Source organism: Lytechinus pictus, chromosome 17 (genome assembly GCF_037042905.1).
Source record: "Lytechinus pictus isolate F3 Inbred chromosome 17, Lp3.0, whole genome shotgun sequence".
Classification (NCBI taxonomy): Eukaryota; Metazoa; Echinodermata; class Echinoidea; order Temnopleuroida; family Toxopneustidae; genus Lytechinus; species Lytechinus pictus.
The window spans coordinates 17643433-17656687 of record NC_087261.1 but is presented as its reverse complement, the minus strand read 5'-3'; the positions used below and the strand labels follow the sequence as shown (position 1 = coordinate 17656687).

Here is a 13255-nt window from a genome sequence, read left to right as displayed (position 1 = left end):
GTATTTATAACGTAAATTGTACAAGATCTGATATTTGTTAACCGAAGTCTATAACGATTTTTTTTTTGGGGGTATACCACAGTTTTCTTGCAGATATATTTTTCTCGAGATTTAAAAAAAAAGAACAGAAGTAGACAATTATTTACGATGTCTCTGAAACATTTTTTTAATCCACTTCCATTGTTTAGGCCTAGAGTATTAGGCCAAAATAGGCTTAAAAGGGAAATTTCTGGTAACAAACTGATTTTTTTTTCAGGATAGGTCAAGAATATATCTAAAATAACATACTAAAGTCCTTAAAATCCTCCTTGGGGGTTTTCCGTAATCCAAGAGGGCGTCCAAAATGGCCGCCATTCACAGAAAGCCATGGTTTAGACACCAAAGTCAGATATCTCAGGCAGTTATCAAAAGAATTATGTACATTTGTAAGTAAAAGCAGTTTCAAGTTCAAGTTTATTTATCCAAAACCCAAAACATCACATCATAATCAAAATAGATATACATACCATGTAAATGAGTACATAAACATACATCAAGAAGATTATAGCATAGACGAATTGGTTTTAGGACCCCTTTAAAAGCAAAGCTTGTGAGTAGGGCCCTGGAATACTTATGATTATTAACATACAGCATAGGATATACTAATCTACAAGATACAAAAGGAGAGACAAATATATATATATATATATATATATATATATATAGGTCAGCTTTCTTGTATGGATCCCTGAAGAAGACGTATGTTTAAACGTCGAAAATTTAGAGTTCAAAATAAACTCAGTTGGAACTAAGTACGATGCATTACCACTTTGTCTCATTAATATCATCTGTGTCCAACACGCGGAATGTGATTTCGTTATATATATATATATATATATATATATATATATATATATATAAGGTTAAGATGCTAAAAATAGAATGGAAAACTATTACAAACACACATATATACACACACACAACCACATTCACCCACATATGCACATACTAAACATAAATTCTGAGTAGGTCATCAACTTAAATGCAAATACATCAACTTAAAATACATATTGAAGGAAAATAATCAAAATCTGTCAAGAAAGTAAGTTTTGGATAATCTTTTGATCATGAAAAGAGTTTTACTATTTTTTACATCAGGTAAATTGTTCCACTCTTTAATACCAGTCATTTTGGACTCCATTTTTGGAAGCCATCTTGGATCTTTGGACATATTTGACCATTGACTGTCCTTGTAACTTGTCCTTTAGTACTACTTGCCCCTTAAAACCATTGAAGGGTAACCAAATTAAAAAGACATTAAAACAATAGATGAATTGTGGATGTTAATGCTTGGGCAGTCATTTTGGACGCCATCTTGTATTTTTAGCTACCCTTGTCTGCTGATTTTTACTCTAACCTGTATCACTAGATCTTTTTTACCCCCTTAAACCGTAGAGTATGCACCGAAATTTGATGTCTAGTGTGAATAATAATTGAGTTGTGTCCATTTTCTGTCCATTTTAGACGGCATCTTCATTTGGGATTCCGGAAAACCCTCCAAACGGATTTATGAGGACTTTTAGTACGGTATTCTCGGCACATTCCTGGACCTATCCTAAAAAATGTCTCGTTACCAGAAGATTCTTTGTTAAACCTTATGCTCTTGGCCTGGTTTGAAAACGTTCAAAAACAAATTTATAATCGACCATGTTTAAATTCGTTTAATAATGTTGTTTATTGTAGCTACCTTGAGGTATCGATACATGCAGATAGCTATCCAGTTGGAGAGGAGTTTTTCAACGATCGTCTCATTCCTGAAAAAATATCAGTAAAATGTTTTAACTAATTCCTTTTTGTAAAATAAGATATTCATGTACATCATCGATTATGTACTCCTCTGTAAAGAGGTTTTTCCTTCTCTTATTTTCTTTTTCGAATTCCATAGAGATGTGATGTTATCACTGTGATATGCGCTTTAGGCAATGTTTATTATCATCATTAGGGAACGGAACACTCTTAATGATAAACTATACATGTATTATGATGATTGAAATAGGCGATCTTGCATGGCCTTTCTGCTTTAACAGCTCTTGATTGAACATTTACGAGTTTCGAAATAATAATGCTTACTGTTGGGCAACAGATAAAGGGATTATCTGAAAATTATTATAAGAATAAATAATTTGAATATTAGTTATAATCAAATTAATGTATTGAGTAAACAGCGTTCTATTCATTAAACATGTTAAATATAACGCATTGCATTGCTCCAAACCTCCTAAAGAGTGATTTAGCTCTTCCGCTCTCTGCACCCTCCTCGATGCATTCTTCCAACAACTTGAAGAGAGTTCTGAAAGGTAATACGCCAATAAATAGGTTATCATTTTGTGAGCATAAGGAAAATAAACATCAAGTTCAATAAGAAACTGTCAAACAAGTGTTCCTATTGTATTTCCCACAAGTTATCAAATGATCATAAATACATAAACTCATATTCTTCCCCGATTATTGTTTGTAGCACGGTTGTTTCCAAATCTTACAAAGACTTCAAACATTTCTTTGCAATGAGACACCATAAACTGTTGTAATTACATTTTTATCAGGATTATACGAATATACGTTGTTCATTCGAGTAAAACTAATTACAAGAAACAAAAATCAAACTTTAATTTCATAATACTCTACAATAATCGTAAGCAGAACTTGATACACGTTAACTCCTTATTGTTTTCTGTAACAATGTTATTTTCTCATGGATTTGGCTGCTTGAAATAGGAGTCTTTGGAAGATTGCAGCCGTCGTCAAATTTTAATATGGATCTGCTGATATTTATAATACACTTACTCTGTGAAATATCCAAACTTTCCTTCGGTAATCAGTACGGTCGTTATTAGAGAGGCAATGTTGACTCTACGGTAGATCAGAAGATGAAGAAAAATGGAATATACATGTACGTATTGAGAGTGAGACTTTGTTTATTTTTACTTTGTAGTTTCATCGCAGTGAACAACAAATAAATCAGCTGTCGACCTTACATATCAGCAAATATTTTTGTAGAAAAAACACATGTATTTGCATATGCAAATTTGTGCATATTTGATAAGCAAAGCATTGTACATAGTTTGGTTAACAGATACATGGACAAATATTTCATTTTGAATTTTTTATCTGCAATGCAGTTCGTGTCTATTTATCAGTGTAATGCAGGAGAAACGCCGTTTCAATCTATGCTAGCTTTGATACCAACCGTTAGGTTTATATGTGTATGCCTTGAAATTGACTTCTTTAAAATACTAAAATTTACATACATTTTCCAATAGTTCAATAGGGTTCACGTTCTACACAGTGTTTTGTGGAGAATTCATTGGATATCATTCATTACTAATTTATATACATATAAATATTTCGGACCTATCTCTTCGCTGCGTTTTCCTTTGTTCCTCAAGATGTTTGATGTAGTTGATCAAGAAATCTGGATTACTAAGGTGCCTTGAGAACATGATCATCGCTGTCTCAAGATCAGAGTTCAAATACTATGGAAAGAAAGTCGACAGAATCTAATATCATAATGTGAAATAATTTCTTGGAAGACTTTTGATTACTGTTTTATGTACATTGTTACGATAAGATAATCTTGCACATTGTGAACATGGAGACTGAGTCATTCGTCACCATGTCAACAGTTTACTTCAGGTTCTGCTGTTGCAAGGACTGCCACTATCATATGATAAATCATCTGCATATGAGCATGTTAACGTTTACGATCCATATATGAACTTAACGACCAATGCCCCCATTTACCCCCAGGACTATGAAACACTCTTTTTATATCCGCACTCTTTTCGTAAGGTAATCTGTAGACAATGTTAGCCAACCACTTTAAGACACCTGAACACGTTAAAGACTACCCTCGCTACTGTTAAATACCAATGATATAATTATTGTTTTAGAAAGTGTTCCACAGCTGAGTTGATCAAATTTTTGACTTTGGAAATCTCACTGCAACGGAAGTCATGTCTACAACAATACTATTATGATAAATAATATATTGTCTGACATGTTTTACCTCAGGGTCTGTGGTTGGTGGAAGAATAGCCAAGCCTGCAAAGAGCATATTCTTCAAGTAATCCAGTGCATTCGCAAATGGTACACCAAGATGGCCAATTTGCTCCTCCACTTCAGACATGTCGGTCTGTAGTTCATGAAAAGCTGGACATTGAGAATAAACGAATATGATCAATACGAGTACATGACTCCTATTTTATGCAACTTATCACAATAATTATACAACCATATTTCTATAGGGGTAAGTCAGGTTAAAATGACATGTATTGAATAAAAAGAGGGGGAAATACAAGGTCAAAACTCATGGAACAGATTTTGTTGAATTGAAAAACATTTCCACCATTTTCGAAAAGATACATATATCAAACAACGCAATGTATCCTTTAAAGACGCCTTGTACCTGTTTGCACTCGACCTTGGATCTTCTTCTCTAACATCTCAATCTCACGGACTTGTTTGCTTATTTGCTGGTGACTTCGTCTGTAGAGGATGACGCCTACGACGACGAGGACAATGATGACGAACACAGCAACACCAACAATACCGACAATGAGACCAACGTCAATGGTTGTCGTCGAGTAATTTACGTAGCCTGGGTAGAATACCAAATTTCCATGGAATACCTGTACTTGATTGGAAAAAAATATTTGTTCTCTTTTAGATTTCATATTTTGTAGTCTTCTAATATTTGAATATTGTGATAAATGTATGCATGCATAAACCGGTAAGGTTTATACGTGCCATGTTTACAGCCGAAAAGTTTAGATATATACACAACAAAAAAAGTAAGTCCCCCCTAAATCAAATTGCTGTAACTTTTGAACGGAGTAATTTTGAGGTATGATATTTCGTAGGTGGTTTTCTACACTCATTAAGCAACTCCTGAGGGAAAATGAAATTGATCGGTTGAGTCACGCATGAGTAATTAAAGATTGAATTAAAATTGACCATTTTTGAAAGTCACAAGAGTCGTTTTTCAGATTGTGCAAATACAAAGTCGGGCAAAAGTTGTTTTTTGGTGAATTTTATAGTGTTATGCTGTTTTACTATCCATCATTTAGCCACTCCACACACAATTTTGATATCGTGTGTTCATGGTTGAGTGAGCACAATATCTCAGGGGCCGTGGAAGCGGGGTGGGGTCCACTTTTTTCCAAAAGCATGTACAAAAAAAAAATGACCATACGATTGTGATTTTTTGCATGGTCAGCCCCCCCCCCACTTTTGGCTCAGCCTCTCCCCCACACTTTGAAAACCGTTCCGCGGTCCCTGTATTGTGACGTATCATCATAGGGCTTTTGGTAGTATCCTCTACAACTTGTTAGGTCATATTAAAATTTGAAAATGTTGGTGCCCCCCCCCGATTATAGGCCCCTCCCCCAACTTTAAATTCTGGATCCACTCCTGATTTGTCCATGAATTAAACTGATCATGATAAATTGTTAGGAAAAGAATACATTTATGCAGTATAAAGAGTATATTCCTAAGTTTTCGAATGTGCTCACTCAACCATGAAAATGTTAAAAGTTCGGAAAGTGTGTGGTGATAGAAATGATGAATGATAAAAACAACAGCAATCAAAGTCACATTTGAAACCGAATTCGCCCCCAATATTCACCTTATTACCCTTTAAAATTAGTCTGTGACATTGAACATACCAATTTTCCCATTTTGATGCGTGCTCACTCATCCGTAAATAAACAAATCGATTTCATTTTTGCACAGAATTCTGCCCATAGGTTGATAAAAATTACTGCCAAATGACATGGCTAAAGACAGTCTTGAAAAAAAGTTCCACCATATTGAATTAGGGGATACTTATTCTTAAACATATGCACCCATAATGTACACAAGTCTATCAGAGAGGAACTCAAAATTCTAACAAATATGAAATAAGGGGTTTGTTTCATGGACGGTTTTGTTACTTCTGCCAACAATTATGTCATGAAACTTCGCACATGGCTTAAGAGTAACACTATCCAAAAGGCGCGCACACCAAAATAACAATTCGATACGGCACAGAGTGGGGCCAAGGCCTTGAACTTTCTTCTCATTTGCATAATTTTCGATTATTGTGTGCTCACTGATGCATTAAACATCGGGATTTTCATACAAATCAAATCAAATGAACCATGCAAGGAGGTTTGTGACAGATATCCCTAGTTACAAATTTCATTTTTTCCAATAACGTAAAAAAGAGCTAAACACATTCCACATGTTCATTCAAGCGTGAATGTTTAATTAAACGCATTTGAATCATTGAAGCATATTAATTGGTCATGAACATAACGAAAAAGTTTATCAAATATCAGTTTCAGTTACCAAAATTAAACAATACTTGCCTATGATATTTGAATTTTTTTTTTGTTTTCAATGAATGTTCATTGAACCGTGAAATGATGAATATTGTTGAAGATACTCTTCCCCAAAATAACTGTCATCATATTCTATCATTTTTATTGATGGAAATGTGTAAAAAATCCAATTACAGCAGATTTGGACTTGTGTTTATTCAACCGTGAAATTTAGCCAAAAAAGTGTTTCGTCTTTTAGAAAGTATCTTTTACAAGCCTTCTGACTATTTTTCATGATGAGAATGTGGAATCAGTTCCAATAAAATGGAATCAAATTCATGATTTTTGGCTTGTGACTATTGAAAAGTGACATTTTTGCCTTCTGACGGCGCTCACTGAAGCATTAGTAAAATACGTCCATAACATTTACTCAGAGGGTAGCTTATAAAATTACCTTCACGCTCATGTAAAAATATATCAAAAACTCGCATTGGTTCGGAAATTATTGATGTTTGTTCAAGGGGGGACTTATTTTTGTTGTTGTGTATATAACGAGAATTTGGCATGCTTGATTATTCGTTTCATTAATAAATATATATAAATAATCATGCATGCTTATCTGTCATTAAATGAACTGTATGGCAAAACACAATCAGCTTAAAAAGAAAGAAACATAATGTTGAAGCTGCAATGCTGCTGCTATGATAATGATATGCTATGCTACAACGGCCTCCTACACCATGTACAAGCTGCTGATAGGGGCATGAACGTACTTTTTGCGTTGCATATATACTTTCCGCTTTTGATGATGATCCACAGCATATAGTCTAGGTGATTGGTGAAAAAAATGTTCAAAAAATGGTACAAGCATGAAAATCGGCACAAAGGTAGAGTAAGTTATTCTAAACATTTTTAGCAGGGGGTGCCAACGTGAGTTCACTAAACATAGCAACGGTTGCTAGGTAACATATTTACCTTAGTAACTGAGCTTAATTGGGCTTGAGTAACATTTTCATAAGCGATATGTCATACAAATTTGAATCTAAAGCATGTTCCTTTGTATCACAACAGTTTTTATCCATTTATTCATAGCAACGGTTGCTAAGGGACCCTCCTCCGTAGCAACAAATTCTATATCTTAGTTCAGATCATTATAATCTACTCAGACTAGCGCAGAAATTAAACCTGGCCCATAGATTCATCATGTGATGAATGTTTCCATAGATAGACCTAATGAGCACCATAGCAACCGTTGCTAATTAACATTTTCCACGGTAACAGTTATTATAGGGTATCTTTTTATGATTATAATTTCTATGAATCGCATCTTTTCTATTAAAGCATTAATACATTAATCACAACAACCAAAGAACAATGTATACAAGCCCATGCGAAGTATACCAGTTGCTAAGTAATATGTTTTCTGTAGCAACCAATGGTTAAAGGCCGTATGGTAAGATTATTGATGTGCAGATCATAGAGGTACTAATAGATGCTTAAAAAGTATAACCTTGCACAAATTAAACTACCTCACGATATGGTTCATAGTTCCAAAGACGATGTCTATGGGTTCCATATTATTGATATAATAATACTTATTGCATGTTAAAAGAACTTCACCTTTAACACCAATCTTTATCCTTTTGGAAACCATACTATGGATTAACCTAAACATATGTAAAACATCGACCCTTGGAATAATTCCACAATATCAACATTTAGCAAGAGGTCACTCTTGTAAAAGAACGGTTACAAGAACTCCCCAGGAGGTCATGGGTACTTATAACCTATATATCTCTGATCTTGGAGAGATAACAACGAAGAGATAACCACCAAGAATTGATTGAGTCAACTAAGTTTATAATTTTTTTAAACACCGAAATCTCGTCAGAAGTAAATTTTCAAATGAGTGATTGGATACCACTTTATCCCTTGCTAACAGTAGTCGTTCGCTCGAAAGCCAACACACTTTGCCTTGGTTTACCCACTCCCTTCCATAGCCTGCAATGAAGATCATATTAGTTCTCCATGCCGTTCCCAAACCGGATGCCACCGGCAGGAGTTGATTTTTCCAGGCGTTTTGACTTAGATCAATCCTGGGCAGCTGCAGGATCTATCATGACGTGAAAGATCTATTAGAATCGATTGGGACCACTCAGTTCCGTTTCCTGGCCTGTTGGCCTGGATCCTGCAGCTACATGATCTATCATGACTTCTGCAGAAATTGATTTGTACCTGTTAATTCCGATTCCAGGTGTTTTGACCTGGAATAATCCTGCACCTCCACGATCTATCATGACGTGAAAGATCTTGCGAGAGGTAATTTAGACCCGTCAGATCCGTTTCTATAGAGGCATGCTGGCCTGGATCCTGGCTAGGTGACTTGATCCTGCCGAAGTTGATTTGGACCTGTCCGTTCTTTTTCCAGGTGTTTTGACCTGGAACAATCCTGCAGATTCAGGACGTGTCATCACGTGAAAGATTTCACAACAGTTGATTTGGACCAGCTAGTTCTGTTTTCAGGCGTGGAGGCCTGGATCCTGCAGCTCAGGGCTCTATCATGTGTTGAAAGCTTGTGCAGAAGCTGATTTGGACCTGTCGGTTATTTTTCTAGGTGCTTTGACCTGGACCAATCATGCAGCTCCAGGACTTAGCATCACTTGAAAGATCTGTTAGATTCGATTTAGACCATCAGTTCCGTTTCCGGGGGTGTTGGTCTGGATCCTGCAGCAACATGATACATTGTGACTTGTAGAGGTCGATTTGGACCTGTCAGTTCTTATTCCACGTGTTTTGACCTGGATTAATAATGTAGCTCTGGGATCTATCATGACATGAAAGATCTTGCTAGAGATGATTTTGACATGTCAGTTCCATTTCTAGGCACGTTGACCTGGATTCTGCACCTATATGATTGATCTATCATGGCTCGATCCTGCAGAAGTTGATTTGGACCTGTCCTCTCTGTATCCATTTGTTTTGACCTGGATCACTCCTGCAGCTCCAGGATCCATGACTTGAAAGCACGTGCATAAGTTATTTTGACCTGTTAGTTCCGATTGCAGGTATTTTGGCCGGGAGCTTGCAGCTTCAAGATCGATCATGACTTGATAGATATTGCAGGACTATGCGCATCTGACTTTGTCACCTACGTATATGAAGTACTTATGATATCAGGTTGGCTCGACGCGATCCATACTCGGCCACAGAACATTAGCATGAAGTTCTGATATGCTTCTTCCTTCCATATACCTCCAATACTTCTTGGCATGTCCAACTCAGATGGAAATGATGCTGATGGCACTACCACCTTGACTCGCAATATAATTTCCTAATGGAGAGAAATGTTTCTTACACTTTGATTGATGAACAAGTAATTGTCGAAGAGGATGACGACTGTAACTTTCTTGATTTATTCCTCTGTTGCATCTGATATTCTTTGTCGAGCATACTGCATGTTTCACAGTGGTCTTGCTTTCCCTCACTTATAATAATAATATAGGGTATTTATATTGCGCACATATCCACCTTGTTAGGTGCTCAAGGCGCTCCTATATTACCCGGCTAAGCTAGGCGTTCATAGCGCACACAGCTTTTTAAGGAATTACTTACTACCGGTACCCATTTACCTCACCTGGGTTGAGTGCAGCACACTGTGGATCAGTTTCTTGCTGAAGGAAATTACGCCATGGCTGGGATTCGAACCCACGACCCTCTGTTTCAAAGTCCAAAGACTAATCAACTGGGCCACAACGCTCCACTTATGATTAACCCAGACAGTCTTAACTTAATTTTTGGACTAAATGTATGCCCTCCTCTGTTTCTGAGACTCTCTGGCTGTTTCAGGTCTACTGTGCATGCTATGTACAGTGCACATACAGTCAATGATGCATGAGGCTTCTTCAGGTCTACTGTACATGCTATACAGTGAACATACAGTCGATGCTGCTTGAGGCTGTTTCAGGTCTGTACAGTACACATACAATCAATGATGCTTAAGGCCGTTAAAGGTCTACTGTACATGCTCTTCAAGTTATTCAAATATATCAAAACTTTACCGACAAGTAAGTGTGTGGGCATTAATCGCCGTTGCTTCCCAATGATGCTTTGTCATTTGTCAGCGATTAGTTCATACCAATCAAATTTCAGCTTCCCTTTGCCCTAAACGTTCATCCATTACAATTCCGTCTCATTTTCATAACAGGCGTGATCCTATATAATCATTAAATAGTAAGCACATCCAATGACCCAGTGATGTATTTTGTCGGTGTGTTAGCTGTGTCATGTATGAATAAATAATATGAAGAAAAACATCAAAATAATCAAATCATGCAAATCGAAATTAGGTTTGTTACCTATATACCATTATTACTATGCAGATATTATATTATATGGACTGCTATGTATTTTTCAGGTTAATGAGATCTTTTTTACTCCCAGGTTTCATACTTATTTTACCATTTCCATTCAAATATTTTAACCAGATGTTGTATTTAGTAATATTATATATAGTTGCTATGGAAAATGTGTTGCTTAGCAACTGTTCCTGTATATGGTTGGAACGTTGGTTGATATGTGATTGTAAATTGGCAGTTCGAAGTCAAAATATACTTTTTAAAATGTAGATAACACCCCCAAAATGGTGGTTGCTATGGTAAATATGTTACCTAGCAACTGTTGCTATACGAGGAGAGATCAGGTTGGCACCCCCTGCTAAAATTGTTCAGCACTATTTACTCTACCTGTCAGCCAAATTTCATGCTTGAACCATAATTTGAAAAATTCTTGCTAATTTTTGCACGGATCATCCAGACTAATATATATTGCGCCATATATCTTTTAAAACATTCATAGGCGCAGGCTTATCCAACAAGTTAATTACTACACATCTGCTGTAATAAGTACGTTTGGAGGGACGGTTTAAAAAGTCTTGACTGTATTAATCATGATGTTTTGCTATCTAGTCTGTCCTCCAGATATGTTTTACAGGTCTATTTCAGTTAAGTATGTGGTCTGAGGGAAAACTCTGATTCGTTACATTTAGGACTTTAGAAATATAAAGTCAATAGCGCAACGTGACATTATAGGGTAAACTGCCTTTTGAATGCAAACGTGTAACATGTGGGACTGCCTAAAAGTAACTGACATACCGTGACAGCTGGTAACCCTTGAGTAGGTCCGGGTTCAACTGTTCCATTGATGTTACCAGGTTGAGGCCTCTTTTCCGGTAGCTGGCATCGTAACACATCCGTCTCAAGATCATCCACATCACAGACACCATCAGGACCTATCAAAACTGTAACATCATCTCCCGTGCTGGCTAAGTCAAGGTTCATTCCCTAAAAGGAATAGAATATGTGAACAGTGCGTTAATGATCAATTTCTGTTTTCTGTTGCTGATCAATTTCTAATGTAAACGCAATGAGTAAAATGACGCACAGATAGATGTACATTATGTAGTAAAAAATAAGCGATTTGGATATTAATATACAAATAATTATATTTATCCATGGTTGGTCTGGCAATTACTATTTTTTCGCGTGGAGCGAAGCCCCAACATGCCCAAAGGAAAAGTGGTCGCATTCACGTCACTGAGGGGACCACAGTTTCACCAAGCCTCCGATCGAATGCCGTGTATATTTGGTAAATTTTCGTCATCGGTATTATCATTAAATACAACAGATATTATAGAATGTGTGTCATGCATAGTATTGACGCATGGCCAGCCATGAATCCAGTAAAATTGCCATGCGCCCGGTAATTACTTATGCATAGTAAATTTACCGGATGCATGGCAAGTAATGATTCGGTAATTACTTGTTGATTATGCATGTTGTAAAAAAAATGATTAGCCTTAAAAATTCTACCATTCTATAAAACAAATGATATATAAGTTTGTTTGTTCATCGGTATGATTAGTGAGCATTCGGTAACTATGGTAACTAGTCTAAATCCAATCGATCGTGGGTTTTATCAGTTCCATAGTTACCGTATTTGCCACAAAACATATTGATGAACTCACACCTGTGTATCGTTTGTATAATAAAAAAAGGATGATGCCGGTCTTCAAGTGTGATATTATAAATATAATTTAATAAATTTGATAGCTTACTGCGTGTACGCGGACACTGTTACAAGATCTTCACGAGAATGACTTTTAATAAGCCACGCCAACCAAGTAAATGTTTTTTTTTTTTTCATTTAAAAGCTCGGGTACTATTCCTGGCTTTACGGCATGAAGTCGCGATTCTTCGCATTTTTTGAAAATGTTGTGACATGCGTTGGAAGTATCTTTGGTGACATGACGAGGTTAAGACCAAACACTGGTTTAGATTATTATTATGACGAATATAACGAAAAAGATATCGAGGTCTGACGTCACACAACAGCATAGTTAAAATATATTTGGTCACATGATTCGATTTGAACCAATCACTATAAGAGGATATGATACATGTAGGATGTAATGTACTCGAGCAGTTGGCCTAGATTCCAGTCAATTAGCTGGCAAATAGTCGCTTTTCATTTGGGACAATTGTTATTTCTTCATGTATGTGTTTGACCTGTTTATCTAATATACCGCGCAGAGCGATTGCATGGTTGTGTCGAGTATCTGCAAACTGTACCTCATTTCTCTTTAAAGTTGTGTGCAGATTGATGACCGAATTGATTCGGCAATCCTCAAGAAACTTTTCATTTTAATACCTCATTTATATTTAACCGAATATTAGATAACTTGGAAGCGGGACAGTTCTCACAATAGGTCTCCAACTTAGAGCCATCGAAACTAATCTTTAGTGGAAAGAGCATTATCAGTGTTTTGTGAACAGTGTGATTTCAATGGATCAATGGGAAACTCGGTAGAACCAAAAACAGTGGCAATTTTATTAGAAATTCGTAACGATCTATTGATATTG

The 13255-nt window shown here is 36.3% G+C and overlaps 1 protein-coding gene across 1 annotated transcript in view; it reads right to left on the bottom strand.

The window, feature by feature from the left end:
- LOC129280186 (plexin-A2-like) overlaps positions 1–13255 on the bottom strand; it is a 62764-nt gene that overhangs the window by 24782 nt on the left and 24727 nt on the right. The window contains exons 20-26 of the mRNA XM_064112417.1: positions 11489–11677; positions 4445–4667; positions 4046–4188; positions 3391–3512; positions 2824–2889; positions 2255–2329; positions 1727–1793 (exon numbers count right to left, since the gene is read on the bottom strand). Of these exons, the coding sequence (XP_063968487.1) occupies positions 1727–1793; positions 2255–2329; positions 2824–2889; positions 3391–3512; positions 4046–4188; positions 4445–4667; positions 11489–11677 (885 nt within the window). The remainder of the gene's footprint in view (positions 1–1726; positions 1794–2254; positions 2330–2823; positions 2890–3390; positions 3513–4045; positions 4189–4444; positions 4668–11488; positions 11678–13255) is intronic.